The 16,965-nt window shown below is 42.7% G+C and overlaps 2 protein-coding genes across 3 annotated transcripts in view; one reads left to right on the forward strand and one right to left on the reverse strand.

The window, feature by feature from the left end:
- Positions 1-11,464, forward strand: part of spred1 (sprouty related EVH1 domain containing 1) — a 29,817-nt gene extending 18,353 nt beyond the window's left edge. For both annotated transcript variants that reach the window (XM_028987371.1, XM_028987379.1), the window contains 4 exons: positions 518-686; positions 2,690-2,736; positions 6,880-7,035; positions 7,534-11,464. In XM_028987371.1, the coding sequence (XP_028843204.1) occupies positions 518-686; positions 2,690-2,736; positions 6,880-7,035; positions 7,534-8,181 (1,020 nt within the window). In that variant the 3' untranslated portion in view covers positions 8,182-11,464. The remainder of the gene's footprint in view (positions 1-517; positions 687-2,689; positions 2,737-6,879; positions 7,036-7,533) is intronic.
- Positions 11,465-12,383: 919 nt separating this feature from the next.
- Positions 12,384-16,876, reverse strand: cln8 (CLN8 transmembrane ER and ERGIC protein). Its single transcript, XM_028992787.1, has 3 exons — positions 16,675-16,876; positions 15,670-16,252; positions 12,384-13,578 (listed from the first exon to the last, which is right to left on the reverse strand). The coding sequence occupies exons 2-3, from the start codon at positions 16,216-16,218 to the stop codon at positions 13,264-13,266; spliced, it is 864 nt and encodes a 287-aa protein (XP_028848620.1). The 5' UTR covers positions 16,219-16,252; positions 16,675-16,876; the 3' UTR covers positions 12,384-13,263.
- Between the last annotated feature and the right edge of the window lie 89 nt (positions 16,877-16,965).

Raw genomic sequence — 16,965 nt, forward strand, 5'->3', positions numbered from 1 at the left:
TTTTTTGGCATTCGGAGTGTCAGGTGAGTACAGACTGAACACCGTTTTTCTGCTCATTGGAGCAAACGGAAGTGTCCACATGGGCATTCAACACCAACACTTGGTCTGCTGTGTGTTCGGATGACGTCAAATGGCGTTCAGGGGTGTTCATTTTGAACTTCCATGTGGACGAGGCCAAACTCCTACTCGTAGCAGCACTGTACTCAGATCAGGCAGCCACAGTCACTAACGCAACTACTTTTTCATTTACAGCATTTACCAGCGACTTTTTGACTAGACATTTTATGCCATCACCAGTAAATCACCAAAATCACCAAGCAACGTCATTCTGATTAAATTAATTATATTGTGCACAGAATATTATGTGGCTGCATCGATTATGAGATTAATGTCAACAGTGTCTATCTTTGATACCTGATTCACACATTGTAGGGAATGTTTGTAGGTCTTAGATCAGTCAAACAGAAACTGTTCTTTCTTTCTTCCCTGTAAATGCTTGTCCTCCCCCTCTCCTCAGGTTGTGCTGGAGTGTAATATTAAGAGGGACTTGGTCTACAACAAGGTCAATCCTATTTTTCACCATTGGCGGATTGACAACAAGAAGTTTGGCCTGACGTTCCAGAGTCCAGCCGACGCCCGAGCTTTTGACCGAGGCATACGTCGGGCTCTGGAGGACATTAAACAAGGTAGGGCGTTTTCTCTGTATGGTTTCTGTACAGCATTTCCACGCTGTAATGTGAAGGCAGTTTAATGTAAATGTGACTGTTCCATTTTAAAACACCATGTTGTTTGAGGAACCAAAGTTTCCCCAAAACTTTGTCTGGACATGCAGGGATCAAAGTATCCTCTTATGTCTAAAACTTTGTTGCTGATGGGGCAGATGTTGAAGTTCCTAGTTTCACATTGTGAAAGCTTGAACCCAGTGAACTGGGCCTGTGATCTTGTGCTTTGTTGGTTTGAGCAGTATCGTTACCATGGCAGCTTAGTCGCAAGGAAAGGGTCTTTCTGTATGAGGTGATGACAAATTTAGACTGCATATTTTTAAAATCCGGAATCAGAAATAGGTAGGAGTGGTGAGTGTTGGATTGACGTAGTAGTTTCAGTCACACTTTTTTAGCCACTCATGGCCAGTCCTGCCGTGCCTTAGACGTGTTGAGGTTTTGCTAGGTATGTCATTTAGATGGTAACTGGATTAAATATATACTATATTTATATGTATATTTGTGTGTTTAGGTTTGAGCCCGAACAGCTCTTGTGTATTTCAGGCACGAGCATGTTGTGTAATGCCTCGCGCAGGTTCCTCTGTATTCCTGTTGCATCGCTCTGCTGCCCGGACTGCAGTGTGTCAGCTATGCAGAGCTCTGTTGCCATGGCAACCGGGCACATGGCTCATCCAGCACAGTGCCCTGGCACTGGAGGAGTCGTGCTGCAGGGAGCCTGAAGCCTGCTTTTCTCTCTCTCTCTCTCTCTCTCTCTCTCTCTCTTTCTCTCTCTCCCACCCTCCCTCTCCCTGCTTTTCTTTTTCTTCTTCCTCTGCTTTTCTCATTCTGCTTTCTCCTCCCATCTCTCTTAAATGCTAGAGACACCAAACTCGCTGCTTCTGGTAGCAGACCATGATCGTTATTGAATCAGCGAAGCAGCTAAATATTATAATGCATCTGAACATTCCAACACTACAACTCATTCTAATACTTGATGAGCACATGACGAAAAAGTCATACTCTATACTCTAGCTGTGGCTTGATGTAGCTTCAGTGATTTATACTACACTATTGTAGTGTTCTATTGTTGAAAAAAGAAAACAGTAAACCATTCCGTAATTGACAACATAATTTAAAATGTCACCAGGAAAAGGCATCAACCATGTTCTCTACAGTACATGTAGAGGGTGTACAGATCAGCGATTTGGCTGCCTGTCAGTGACCATTGTTTGCTTTTGCTTCTTGAGAAGCAAATTATGGATATATGCTACTTTGCAGGTGATACTTCATTTTATAGTATTTCTTTCTCAATAATAAGACTCTCTCATGAATAATATGAACACACCTAGCGATTCAGCTTTGCATCTGCTTTGCATCAGGATGCACTTGGAGCATCAGACACTTGGTGTATTGTTGTCTTCAATTGATCAGGTCTGGCTTAAGCAACATTATTTGGCTATAAAATGAAGTCAGCTGACTGGCTGAATGTACTGAACAACCATTTATTATGGTTCATTATCAAAACTTGTTTTATTGGCCTCATTGTATCAATGAAAGTTGAAGGATGTTGCTTATCAAGATGAATATGGGGTTCAGTCTTGATTCTTCACTGATTTTATTTGTGCTTTAGCAAGTAGCCTGTTCAAATCTAAACTGGGAATGAGTGGCTCATCAGAGGAAATCATTTGCTTCATGGTCAGAGAGGAAAGAGCTACAGATTGCTGTGCTGTTTACAGGAGAATGTGTGTCAAAACATTACCATAGATTAAATATGTGGAAACTTTGACAGATCTGGGTTTTTCCCATTCTTTTTTAACTACATTTAATCCAATGGGAAATTCTTCTTCTCTGTGCTCTGAGTTTGTAACTGCCTGTTTTAAATGTATGCTTTGTCCGACGTTGCAGTGTCTTGTTTTCCAGAAATTTAATCGACAGTTTCTTATAGAATTGTGTGCAGCTCAGTTGCATTATTTATTCTCTCTTTACAGGCTGTACGGTGTACAGTGATTCAGATGGCCCGGAAGACTCTTTACAGGTAAGATCCTCATGATGAATTGTAACATTAAGTTTACAATTTAAGACTCTGGTTGTTTGTGATATGGTCCCAGCATTTGGGGTTGGTGTTAAGAGTTTAGCAAGTATCAAAGTGTGCTGCTTCATGGCAAGATGTGAGGAAGAAAATCTAAGCCGGACTCAGAAAGCTGATATTGGTGCTGTTTAAAGCCCTTTGTCTTCTAACAAGTATCGTGAAACAGAAATAGCACATGGCCCTGAAATATCTGTGTTCTTAAGCATATCAGCACAAGTATCTGTCGTGGTTGTGCAAAAGGGTGGTAACCCTTTGGCTTTGCCATTTTCAAATATACTTTTACACCTATAGGCACTTTCATTGTTGCCCGGTCTAGTGTTGGTGTAGCGATTTTGTAATTTTGGGGCGGGGGAGAATAAATAAATATTCCTTCTTATGTACACTCAAAAGGAAAAAGCAAACAACTGGAATAGGCATGAGATAAAATATTAACAGGATTTTATTTCCCATTGGTACATACTCTTCACTGGCCTTTGTACAGGTTACCCACAACATGGGACGCTCTGAAATGTAATGACCGTATTTTGGTAATAGCTCATATTGAATATGGCTATTCCTGTATTATTTAATGTATTCTATTCAATGCCAAGTGTAGGGTCTTTTAATGCAGCGTATCATCTGTTGTTAATTCGAAGCAATGGAACTCCTAGGCTGCCTACAACTGAAGAGGTGTGTGTAGTGTGCTTGCGTGATTCCGGACTTCTGTAAGCCAAGAAGATAACCTGTACAATCCAGCAGGACAAGCACGACTTAGACAGCAGCCTCCCATGCATTCGGTTAGAAAAACACTCAACACAGCTTCTCACACCAGTGGGATGATGTATGGCAGGTATAGATACCATAATAGTCATAAAAATGAAATTGCATGGGATCGCCATAACCAGTAGGCAAAGCTGAAAGTAGACAACTCAATGGGAAGTTGAACAGGGGAAACCCTATGAATACAGCACCCCTTGAACCTAAACCAGGACATCATTGGAAAACCTGACTGAAACCTTTCACCTCTGCTCAAAATCAGGGCTGGAAGTAGCCTAGTGGGTAACACACCTGTCTATGGAAGAGATGACCATAAAATCACAGGTCCACTTACCTCCATTGTGTCACTGAGCAAGACACTTAACCCTGACTGTCTCCAGGGGGACTGTCCCTGTAACTACCGATTGTAAGTCACTCAGGATAAGGGTGTCTGAAGGACATATATGTAAATGTAAATTCTCTGAACAAGGAATTAGTGGATTTTACACAGTCCATTTTGAAAGCACTTTGTTCATAATAGCATTCCTGACATTGCACGTGAGCGACAGAGACTATAGGCCACGTATAGTAAGTTGTGCCTGTTCTGTCTCAAATGAAAGCTTTTTAATACTGATTGGTGACCTTGCTGTATATATTGCGTAGAACAGGGTGTAACGCATGCTGTAGCATTGTAACTGGCATGTACAATTTCAGTTAAGCATCTTGTAGCTCTTTCTGTTTTGTCATATAGAATCTGTGCAATTATATACAAATTAGTGCTGTGTGGTGTTAGTCCTGCTGACTAATACTTATTAGTAAGTAGTAGCTGAGCAGTAAATATTTTTTTTTCATCTACAGTTTTCAGATGTCAGAGATTGTGGTTCTAAATCGTATTGTAAACCATAGTTGTGACTCAGATATGTTTTTTTCTGAATGAACCTTAGTTTCTTTTTCTTTCATTCTGTCCCCCCCCCTCCTTTCTTTCTGTTTGCCTTTCTTCTATCTTCCTGTGTTGCTTTTACTTGATTTGCCAGTGTAACATTAACAAAAGACAAGGCAAGGGCCCTCGGCAGTGAAGCAGAGTGCTGGCATTAACGTCCCTCCACATTCATTCATAGCTGATGTAGCAGGCGCCCGAAGCACAGGAATCTGCAGAGATTACCTGAGATCAATGATAGAGGAAGCCCAATGGCACCACTGTTGCTAGGCGGCGGAAGAGCAGACACAGGAGGCAGTGAGCCACTGAGGGTGTAGCCATGGTGATTCTGCACCACAGCGGTGGGGCTGGAGACCTGAGATTCAGAGAAACACTCAAACGCCGCGGTATGGTGGCTCTCACAAACAACCTCCAGATCACCACGCCACCAGCTGGCTCCCGGCCCCACCAGCCCCCCAGAGCAGAAGACGTATGACTGATGCTGAGTGGATGTCTCTAGATTCTCATTAGTCACTTTAAAGCTATGCCATGCTCTCAAAAACATTATTATCACAATGACGTAATTTATTAATATCATACACTTTATTTACTTTACTTATTCTGCCTTATTTTCCATTTGTTATTTTGTAAACAAAACATTATAATTAATAGGTATTATCTATTTTTATTATTAAATATTCATTTAAATAATTTTAATGCCATTTTTTCATTTTATTTTAATGCTAAAGTATTAGGCAACGTGTCTGATCAGACCCAGGTCATGTTGGTATGTTTTCAGAGACGTCCTACCTCAACCTCATACCACCCCCCCCAGCTGCAGCTCTGGGGTGGCAGAGGCTCACAACCCACATCCTGCCCAGCGGGAAGCAGCGCCCACTTCCCACCCCGCCCTCTCTCTGATTGCAGGCCGCAGCCTTGTCTTGCACGACAGCCGCAGCCCGGCCCTGCTGACCCACTCCCACAGAGCAGCAGCGTGCCCTTTCTCAACCACGCTCACATGCTGGCAGCATGCTATCTGCGCTGTTTGCGCCTACGGACAAAAAAAACAACAACAACCCAGCACTGTGAAGCACCGCAGTTTACATGCAATTTCATGTTGGCAACAGTACCCTGTCCAGCATACATTATTGAACACATCAGGTAGGCACTCTAGTTCTATAGAGTGGCGCATGCCCCCCCCCCTCGTCACCAGCACTTATCTTGTCTTATCTTGTTAGACTGCGCATGCACACACACACACACACACACACACACACACACACCTTGATGCTGTGGGAGTGGGAATAAAGCCGGCTCTGTGGGCTTATCGCTGGAATGCTGTGTGGATCCTGATGCTGCTGTCTCACACAGAGCGACCACACTCAGATACGCCCTGCACTGGGGCTCAGGACACTCAAGAGCTTGGACTTCTAAAGGAGCTCGGAGTCTGGTTCCCATTTCCCTCCCCCCCACTCGTCCTCTTTAGACCATACACATTTGTACAGATACACACACAACACACACACACAGCTGTCATCTGGCTTTTTAAGTTCTGGGCTGCATTTCCCCAGCTGGAGCTGGTTTATGACATTCCCCGAGCAGGCGCATTGGCCATGCTTTGCTCACACACACACACACACACACACACACACACACACAGTAACACACAAAGATGTTCATCTACCATCTTTATTTCTCCCATCATACTGCCATCACTGTCAGCATGCGAATGGAGTGGTTCAGTACAGACACACACGTGTACACACTCGCATACTGTTAACAGACTCGGGGGGGGGGCAGAAGTTAAAGGAAGCATCTCTTAGCAACCACAGGACAGTAATTACTGTAGCAGCAGCTGGGAGCAGAGCAGATTTCCGCTGTGCGTTAAAACACTGGCGTGGGCTCCTCCACACACGGCACTGACTAACCAGAGCCAGCCGCCTCCCCCACACGGTGGGGAGGGGGGTCTGGATGTGGGTGTTAGGCCTGTGCGCATGTTACGTGAGTGAAGCGCCGGATGGAGACCATGACCGTGAGTCTGGTCTGGCTGGGTGGTGAGACTGTGGTCAGGTCCATGTCGGGTGCCGTTAACACTCTTCTGACTTAAAAACGTTCACCATGCAGGGATGTGGAAGTGTCACAAAAATCTGCTTAAAGTAATACAATTGCAGCGTTGGTACGTTGGTGACTGTTTCGGTGTTTCTTGAATAAACATGGTTTTAAAAAAATAAGTAAATAAAAATGGTACAGTGCAGAAGGTATGAATCGTGCTGCGGCCTGCTGTAAACTTGGTGTTATACCACCACCTGCTGGGCCCAAACAGAACAGATTCTTTATGCTATCACATAATTTATAGCATTATGTTTGCTATAATGTACGTTGAAATGGGGCAGCGTGAGGAAACTCATTCACAAGCTAAATGTATTTTTGACTCACAGGCTACTCTGGAGCCTCCATCTATCTGTACACCGATGAAGGAACCCTTCTCTCCCCACGGCGGGCTGGTCTCCACCGAGCCCTTCCACAGCTGCTACGTGCGCACCCACCCCTTTGACGAGTTTCCCAGCAACAACCGCCGTTACCTTCCCCCGCAGGTCAGTTGCCTCCCCGATCTCGTGCAAACCTTATGGAATCTGAATTATTTGTACTCTGTCCCTTAGAGACATACAGCTCCCATCACAAGTTTACATACGTACACGCCAAATAGTCATTCTTGCTGTGATTTTTCTCTGAATTCTTCATTTTCTTGGACGGAATGTGATTGCACGACATTTGTGAAAAACAGTTTTGACACTCAAGTTTTAATTCCGTTTGCAAATCATACCACACAGGTCCAAAATAGGATATTCATGTAGGCTTTAATATGTTCACAGACCCAAACTATTATTATTTGTTTGAATGTTGCACCTCAACCATACTTTTGCCATTTTTCTGGATAGAGTTGGTATGTGTTGGTTTCTCGGCAAGGACCAGGCTTTTAAGCGCAGCACACAAATAGACTGAAAATAGGGCATAAGGAATAAGGCAGAGTACAGATTAGTATTTTTTACCTATTCCTTTTTTTTATCTATTCCTTTTTTCTTTATTTAAAGGTGACGAGCAGCCCAACGCGGCGTGTGAGCTTTCAACTGGAAGAGGAGGAAATTGTGCGGATCAACCCCCGTAAAGACGTTCTGATCGGACGCGGGTATGAGGACTACCGGCACCCTGTGTGGAAACATGGCCCTGAGAGGGAGGACTTTGACTTTCCTGGCCGCAAGAAGTGTGAGTTCCCATTCACGGACGGGCCCGACCACCACTGCGCCCTTGGTGGCGTGGGCAAAGACTCGATCAAGACCCAACAGCCGTCCCCGCTGCTCAAACCGAAGAAGTCTCGGCGGCGGCGGGAGGACGGCGAGCGCTCGCGCTGCATCTACTGCCGCGAGATGTTCAACCACGAGGACAACCGGCGAGGGCAGTGCCAGGACGCGCCCGACCCCATCAAGCAGTGCATCTACAAGGTCAGCTGCATGCAGGTCGCAGAGAGCATGCTGTACCACTGCATGTCCGACTCGGAGGGCGACTTCTCGGACCCCTGCTCCTGCGACACCAGCGACGAGCACTTCTGCCTGCGCTGGCTGGCCCTGGTGGCGCTCTCCTTTATCGTGCCCTGCATGTGCTGCTACCTGCCCCTGCGCCTGTGCCACCACTGCGGCGAGGCCTGCCACTGCTGCGGGGGCAAGCACAAGGCGGCAGGATGAGCGCCCGCGCCCGCCTCCTCCCCAAGGCTGAAACAGGAAGATGAGAAGCGGCATCCTTTTTTCCATTCACCTTCACAACGAGTGTGAAGACCTTCTGTACCGACCCGCTGCTGGAGGATCTTAAGATTTGTTTGGGGCCCGAGAGCAGCAGGGGCTCATGGGAGCTTACTGGGCTCTGGAGACCTACGTGGAGCCTCAATGCGAGGAAAGGGGTTGAGACAAACAGACGTTGGAAAAAAATCGTACAATACACACCAGTGCGTGTGAACACACACACACACACACACACACACACACACACTTACAAAACACAAGACAGGCCACGGTTTCAGACTGATCAGTAATGTGTTAATCTGTGAAGGAATGTTGTGTTTCTTTTTCTTGTACAGATATAAAAAAAAAAAAACTTACCTGAAAAAAAAAGAAAATTGTGAATACAGAAGCTATACTGTATGGGTACGAAAAGGGATCCGTTAATGCATTTTGTGAATTTGCAGTTGGATAACAGTGGCCTTTTTTTTCTGATTGATGCATTCGCTGACAATGTAATCATTTGACAGTGTCACTAGATATCGACTGTCCCCTACATCCCCTCATACACTCTAATGGTACATTAACACACTCGCTCTTATTGTATTTAAGTCAAACACACAGACTTCCAGTGGTGGATGTGCATCATTTCCTTTCGATATGATTTTATTCTTTCCAGTTCAACGTTTTAAATGCAGTCATATCATACGAGGACTCAGTCTTTGGGCACAAGTAACGTTTTAACAGCGTCTCGGAACGGTGTTTTGGACCACTTAATTGCATTCCAAATTAAAGGGACTGGGCGAAGTATAAAACGGTGTCCCGTTAGCTAAGACCAACTAGACACAATTCAGCTGGTATTTTTATTTTTCCCACCATTCTCCATCCGTCTGGCCACCCGCTCGCATTCGCTTTGCCCTTGCCCACGTCCAATGCTTCTCTTCACCTCGCGCATCATGGCCTCCTAACTAAGATTTTGCTCAACCAGCAAGTTTTTATTCGTTATTGTTACGACTGTTAACATCCTTATTTTACTTTTGTTTTAAAGGCACTTACATTAGGCTTTCATCAGGTCCTAAATTTAGTTTAGTATTGTAAGTAAACTGTGCCAGTTTAAGGACAGTTTGCAGCACTGGTTTCCAAGCTCTGGGTTTTAATTCCCAACTAAATTCTCAACACACAGTGTCTGCCTATAAAGCCTCGGTACGTGTTGTCCTGTCTCTGTACAGACGATTTGTGTACGACGCTCAACACTAAAAGATTGACTTTTTATATCCTCTCATCATACAACAGAATGCATTACAGTCACACAGGTGTTGCCTGGCTCTCCGGATCACGTCCCTGTACCGTTCCAACATGTCTAGAGTGTGTCCTTCACCTGTTCTCTCTGTTGGTTCATCTCATCTCATGCCATGTACCGTTACTACTGTCACACCTAATACAGTTTGATTCGAGCATCAACCACAACACAAAATGGAGAGTTGGACTTGACAGGGTTTGATATTTAAATTTCAAAATTTGAATTTATTACTTTTTTTTTCCCAAGAAAGCAAATTTTCTATTTATTTCAGGCAGGAGAGGAGACTGAGATCCGAGATGCCCCCCCCTCCCCCCCACACACCTTTCAGCATCTACATGATTTACTTTCTATGCAAATAATGTCATAAACAGTTCAACCTCTGTTCACATGGTCAGTAAAAGGACACTTTAATATTAGAGAAATTACCCCAGGTACCAAACCTTTGTAAATACATAATGTTATATTTAAGCAGTAATAAACCCTTTCTAAATTTTACGATAGAGTTGTATTTATCACTGCTGTCAGTATATACTGTACTGTAGCTTCAGATTGACAGCATTATGTACATAGGTCACCTTTTAGTATTATTTCACATTGAAAAGTAGAGTTCTGAAAACAAAAAACTGAGCTTTTAATAGATTCTTTCTAGTTTTGTATTAGAGCAGACAGATAGAGAGGTACAGCGGTACAGTAGTGGCAGTCCACTTAAAAGGAGAAAAAAACGTTTGATATGTAAAGCTGCTAGAAACAATCACTAATTTTTATCAAGTTGAGGGTAAAATAAAAAGTCCAGACTGTTAAACATTACTTAGGTCTCTATCATAAACTTGATCAAATAAAACATTTTGTTTGTCTGTTTTTGGTACATTGTTTTTATGTCTTCAGCCATTTGTCCTGTTCATTTTTTTGTTATTTCTACACAATTTGGATTTCTTTTGCATATTACAGCCTGAACCTGGACCGTATGAACCATAATAAAACTTGCTGGCTGAAAGGCAAAATATAGGTTATATACATAAAAATATATATAAATATTACACATACTGTAATAACAATAAGTTTTGATCTGCATTAACCAGCACAGTGCAACTCCATCATGTACTGTATTTTATATGCAATTGTCTGCTCTTTATCATATAATTTTTTTTTAAACTGTCCATTAACTTTTGCATCTATGTAATTTCAGTTTTAACCACTTTGCTGCTAGTTTGTGTTCTATCGATCTTGGAAACTGTGCATATCTCTGGAATGCATAATGATGTACATTGACTTGTCGAGGTAAAAATTAAATGCCTATGTAAACACGTTTCTTCAGTGTATTGTTTAAAAAAGGAAAAAAAAACTTTTCATAGCAGTTGAGTTGTTACTTTCTCAGATTCTCCAATGCTTTGGTGCACTGATTATGTATGTAGCTAGGCTTCTTTCTTCTTATGGCGCTTGAATATGTAACTCTCATGTGATTAGTTCTTAGTATTGAAACGAAAAGGAAAAAGAAAACTTAAAAAAATACCTTTGTGTTTTTTTTGTTTTTTTTTTTGGAAAATTGCAGTATAAATGGTACTCTGATTCTGACTCTTCTGTAAACACTGCCTGCATTTTCTTTAATGCATCTTTTAGTTTTAGTGCCATCGGCTGGCTTCTCACCCTGACAAACTCAGAAGTGCCTCACGTCCATCATAGTCCCATTAAAACCTTAACAGCTCTTTTTTCTGGTTGTAATGGTTTATATATGTCTAGGTATTTCTATCACGGTTTGAAAATACCAACTATCTGATGTAAAATGTATAGTTCAATAACTCATATCATAGTTGTATTTTCATTATACAGATGTAGCTTGTTACTTTTCATAAATATATTATGTAAATATGCATACATATGTTTGTAACTGTTTTTATGTTACATCACACACTTGTAATTTGACATCAAATAACATAATAAAATTGTGAGTTTTAATAAGTGTCTCCTTGTTGATATTTGAAAATGGTTTGATTGTGGTTCAGTTTGTAGATTGGTAGGATTATAAGACGATAAATTACCTGATGTCTGTTGAAAAGGGCGTAAGAACTGAAGTCAGAAAATATGACTGCCTGGAATAGTTTAATTTACTTTAAACTTTAATTTACTTTTTTAAAAGTAAATCATGGTAATCTGTGGTACAGTTTCAATTCAATGTAGACAAATTAGTTTGTCAAATCATTTGGGCCTTATCAAGTGTAGACTACACATCCAGAGAAAGAAGATCAACCTAAGTCTTGAAAGCATTATCATCATTCCACAGTAATTAATCCCAAAAGTAAAGAAACTGCTTTTAAAGCTCCGAGGTACACGGAACTTCATATTTTAAAATGCCTGTGTGGAAACATGGCCCTGAGAGGGAGGACTTTGACTTTCCTGGCCGCAAGAAGTGTGAGTTCCCATTCACGGATGGGCCCGACCACCACTGCGCCCTTAGTGGCGTGGGCAAAGACTCGATCAAGACCCAACAGCCGTCCCCGTATAATTGATGATGATGATGATGAAATGAATCTGAAATTAAATCTCCTCAAATTCTCTTCTTAGCCAGAGACTAAGATACTAAGGCCCACCCCCTCTTATTCATGGGGCATGGTGGCCTAGCGGTTAAGGAAGCAGCCCCGTAATCAGAAGGTTGCAGGTTCGAATCCCGATCCACCAAGGTGCTACTGAGGTGACACTGAGCAAAGCACCGTCCCCACACACTGCTCCCCGGGCGCCTGTCATGGCTGCCCACTGCTCACTAGGGTGATGGGTTAAATGCAGAAGACAAATTTCACTGTGTGCACCGTGTGCTGTGCTGCTGTGTATCACAAGTGACAATAACTTCACATCATAACATAAACATGACAAGCAAAACTGTTGTGAAATCATGTTTAATAAAATTTTTAAAAAAGTTGAGTAAGCAATTTTAATTCAAACATTTATGTAATAAATTATTTGATGAGGACTGTAGAAATCCACAGAATGCCAGTAGAATTCCATTCTATGATAATACAAAGGAATACTTCAAAGTTATTATTTGATGATGGAACATAATAAATTAACTAGAATAGCAGAGTATTTGACCTTTCAGTTCTAAGTGTATAACAGTGTTATACATGTGACCTCTTGACCTGGGCAAGAGATACACAATACTATTTGAAATAAATACTTAAATATGCAACCTGCAACTATGCCAAATTAGACAAGAGAGTGTCTAATGTTATTAATGTTCACCTGATGCCATTAGGTGTAGCTGGATATAAGATCTAAAGTGCACGTTGTAATAGATAATGTTGGACTTCTTCTTACATCCACAGGAGGTCTCTGGTAATACATCACACATCAAATCTAGTTTGAAACCAACATGCAACAACAAATCTTACATTAGCCAAGAGTCTAGAGAAGAATTCATGGGAGAAATGAAGATGACTCATCGGATCGCATTGTACATGTTAATATAAACTAGGAAACTAGAGTCCTAAAAAAACTATAACAAAAACTATAATTAACACATTTTAAACAGCAAAATGCATGCACCAAATAACACTTAAAGCAGTGCATGCATCTTAAACTGCTCATCCCTGAAATATGTTATTAGCTTTAAAAAAATGAAATTGTGTGGTAAATTATGTGCCGGGAGGAATTTTTGCTCAATTCCATTCCCAATGAAGAAAGTCCTTCACAATAGGCCACATTAAAAGGAGGCTTGCTTCCGTCATGTAGCACGACTCTCATCATCACCAGTCTAGTGGGCTTCAGCCATCGTGAGGTTTGCAGCTCTTCCCTACTGGCCCGTTATCTGGGGCTGCTTTGTTTCCAAAGTTCCAGTCTACCGGGTTGAGCAGCTGCATGGTCTTCTTGTGGGTCCAGATGGGGTTGATGAGAAGTGTGAGTAGAGCCAGTCCAGTGAAGAAGATAAGCCTCTGCGGCAGGGCAACATGAGCGTTCAGCTCTGTCCAGTGACACCAGCTGACCCACCACATGTAGTACGTCAGCACCATGCGACAGTGGAACATGTGAATCATCGTAAACTGGTTGGCCTTCCAGAAAAAGGTCCGTGCCCAGCCAGCCTGTGAGGGTGACAGAAAAACAGAGATGATCAGATGTGACTTTTCCCACCATTGTTGGCTGCAAAAAAAAGAAGATAAGCATTTTTATTTAACAATGCATGCTTTTTTTTGTGCAAAACTAAATACCTTTTCATTGAACAGTAACCAGATAATGGTCATCAGTGTGAAAAAGGGATATACCGATATGCTCTCAATGTTTTCACGCATCATGTTTAGCTGTTGCAATGTTTTATTACACGATGCTCTTTTACAACATTCTAACTTTAAGTGCCCTCTATACTGTAAAAATTGTAGTACTGTAGTCTGTATGCTGAGTGCAAAAGACCCAACATTACATTTCAAATATAGAGGAAAGGGAAGGTAAACGACACACAATATAGGGCTTACTTTCGATGTGTCATTTAAAAGCGAGTATTGGATGCGCTCAGGAATGTTGGAAAAAGCACTGATGATCTTGGTAGCAAACATGGTGCCAAAATAACAGACATCACATTTTTTGTGCTGCCATACACAAATTTTACTAGGAGGGCTAAAACTGAAGATGAGGGTGGAGACAGGATTGTGAACCCAGTTTTGAGAAGTTAAATAAATAATGTACAGTTAAACAATTGTAGCCTGGACCCGTCAGATTAGACCAGAGCCCGACAAGTACAGATTTAAAAGCCTGAATCTGACATTGTGGTGAACGTCGGCCAACATGTCCGCCAAGGTGTCACTGAGCAAAGCACCGTCCCCAGACACTGCTCCCCGGGCGCCTGTCATGGCTGCCCACTGCTCACCAAGGGTGATTGTTAAAAGCAGGACACCTTTCGTTGTGTGCACCATGTGCTGTGCTGTGTTTCACTTTCACTAAAGTCCGTTTCACCGCCTCACCTTTCATTTTTGTGCTAATCAAAATCACTGAGCCCGAGTGAAATATAAAAATTGAAGAAGCACAGTTCATCTCTAAAACACATTCTATGCAGTGATAAATGTACTGGCCAAGTGTCCCCTCTGCCCACTGCCTTTCAGCAACAGGCAGCAGCAAACAGATCATCAGGCCAAGATCATAATCAAGTTCAAGCCCTAAAAACACTTGCACTTTTAATTTAATTTTTTTTTAATTTTTCATTATCAACAAACACATTTTCAGTAAATTACCTTTTAGAATTGGGCTTTAAATAAAGACTTTATGTTAAAGGTCCAATGACATGAAATTTTCCTTTTGTGAGATTATTTAACATTACTACAAGTTCCCCTGACCTGTCTATGGTCCTGCAGTGGCCAGAAGTGGTGTAGTGCTCTCTAGCCATTCTGCTTCATCGTTCAGAGGGCGGCAGCTCAGACAGCCAGATCTGGAATTTGTCACTTTATGCAGTCCTGCTTCTTATGCTTTATCCACCCAGAGAATTTTGCACCCCTCCCCAAATAAAGCAGCTCCACCAACCATCAGCATCGTAGATGTAAAAAATGAGCACAAATATATATATGGTTCCGTCATGCGAGCATCTGGAAAAATACTGGACTTCCTGTCTGTGACAAACATTGCGGTTGGTGAATGGTGTTGAAGACGAAATTTCTGCAAATGCCCGCTCACTTCTATAGGCTGCTCTCCTCGTCATTTGCATTTAAAGCTACAGACACCGAAACGGCGTGTCCTGGGGAAATCACATTGTGCGACTGGCTCAAAGTGGCTTTATTTCTGCAACATGGCTGAATTTCAAAAAAGAGACTTCAGATATAGTATTAGAGGACCACTAAGACCGATTTAAAAGCAACCAAAAAATAACATTTATGTCATGTGACCTTTAACAGGATTTTTATTTAATAATATATTGCCTTTATGGACAGAAATTTAAAAAGAAGAAAAAAAGTGAGAGTGTAAAAAATGTTTTTCTAGCCTTATTGGGGGAAGTGCTTTAGGAAAGGAAAAAACTTTCATATCTGTTTCTGCGTACCAAAATGATCTCAGAAAAGAATCAAGCCTGTCTGAATTCAGCTTCCGTTTCTGGCACTGACATTTGTTTCTAAATCGCATTTCCTCTTTGGTACACCACGTAATGCAAAAATGAAATAGTCCCAAATCACATCCCCTTTCTTTTCACTTCTTACCTTCAGCAACATCCATGAGATGCACGTGAAGGGTGTGCTCATTTCCAGAAGCAGAGTGACCATGGGCAGGAAGTGTCCCAGCGAGTCCCACACCACAGTCCCGGCAAATCCGCACAAGGCAAAGAAATGGTGCACTGCCAGCGGCAGGTCAAAGTTGCAGAAAACTGCACTTGACACGTGAAGTGCCAGGTTCTCAAACAGGAAGAACCCTGTTGCAGTCAGAACACTGAACCAGGACCAGTCCTCCTGGCCCTGGACTTTATCCGCAGACAGTGCCGAATCCTCCATCAAGGCTCTCAGTCCAGCTACGGTGCTCTGGATTCCAAACACCGCCCTTGTGGCCGCCAGATTCCAGAAGACTTTCTCTCGGGGGGACAGGGCGCGGAACGTCACGCAGCAGGCGCTGGAGAGCAAGTGGCAGAAGAAGAAGACTGAGCTGTAGAAGACAAAACCCAGGCCGATCACTTGGAGACGGAGGTCCCACAAGAAGTAGTCTTTGCTGACTGAGGCCGGCGTGGGAAGGGGGCTGGAGCCCAGGCGAGAGGCCATTCCGGTTCAAGCTTCTGCTGGATCTTGCGAGGCGCTGCGAAAAGACGCTGTTGTTAGAGGAAACATCTCTACAGGAGGCACTTAACTCACGATAACCATGTTTTACACACAGGGAAATATCGTTCCATGTGAAGCTTAAATATTCCAGTTAATCCTTCAAAGAACTGAGACTTTTCTTTCTTCAAGACTGAGCCTGTAGAGTTTAGAAAGAACTCAGTAAGGCTGAGACCATTGTTCACTTCACATTCACAAAAGTAGGCTCCATGCTTTCCAGGCAGAAATGAAGTAATAATGCGATGCTAAGTGACCGCACCAGTAAACGACAAGACAACAGAAAGACTAAAAATACTCTTCAAATAATACCAATTTGCATTTACAAAGTTCACTTTTGATATGCAAATAAGTTACATCAAACTAGGACCAAGATTTACACATTGAATGTCCATAATTACTTACCCTTGACCCTTGAATTGGGGGCACCCTCACTGTCCCCCCAAAAAACAGTGACAGCGACCAGATCACAACAAACGGAGACGCCGCTAAAGCGGCGGCGTTCGCGTCTATTACTAACGCGGAGGTAAGACGTTCTAAAACGTTCCAAGAGACGGCGGCGGTTCGTACGCGCCCCCCAAAACACACCCGAACCGAAGTTTGTCGTCATATGACTCCAATCTCGCTCACGTGGGACACCGGAAGTCCCACCCACTTCGACTTGCCGTTGGCTGATCGCACCGGATGTCGCGCTGA

The sequence above is a fragment of the Denticeps clupeoides genome, chromosome 1 (genome assembly GCF_900700375.1).
Source record: "Denticeps clupeoides chromosome 1, fDenClu1.1, whole genome shotgun sequence".
In the NCBI taxonomy this organism is placed as follows: domain Eukaryota; kingdom Metazoa; phylum Chordata; class Actinopteri; order Clupeiformes; family Denticipitidae; genus Denticeps; species Denticeps clupeoides.

Excerpts from the sequence above, each read along its gene's own strand:
- cln8 (XM_028992787.1), bottom strand. The coding sequence starts at position 16,218 with ATGGCCTCTCGCCTGGGCTCCAGCCCCCTTCCCACGCCGGCCTCAGTC. Across the intron at positions 13,579-15,669 it reads TCTCATGGATGTTGCTGAAG|GCTGGCTGGGCACGGACCTT; the intron begins GTAAGAAGTGAA and ends TCACCCTCACAG.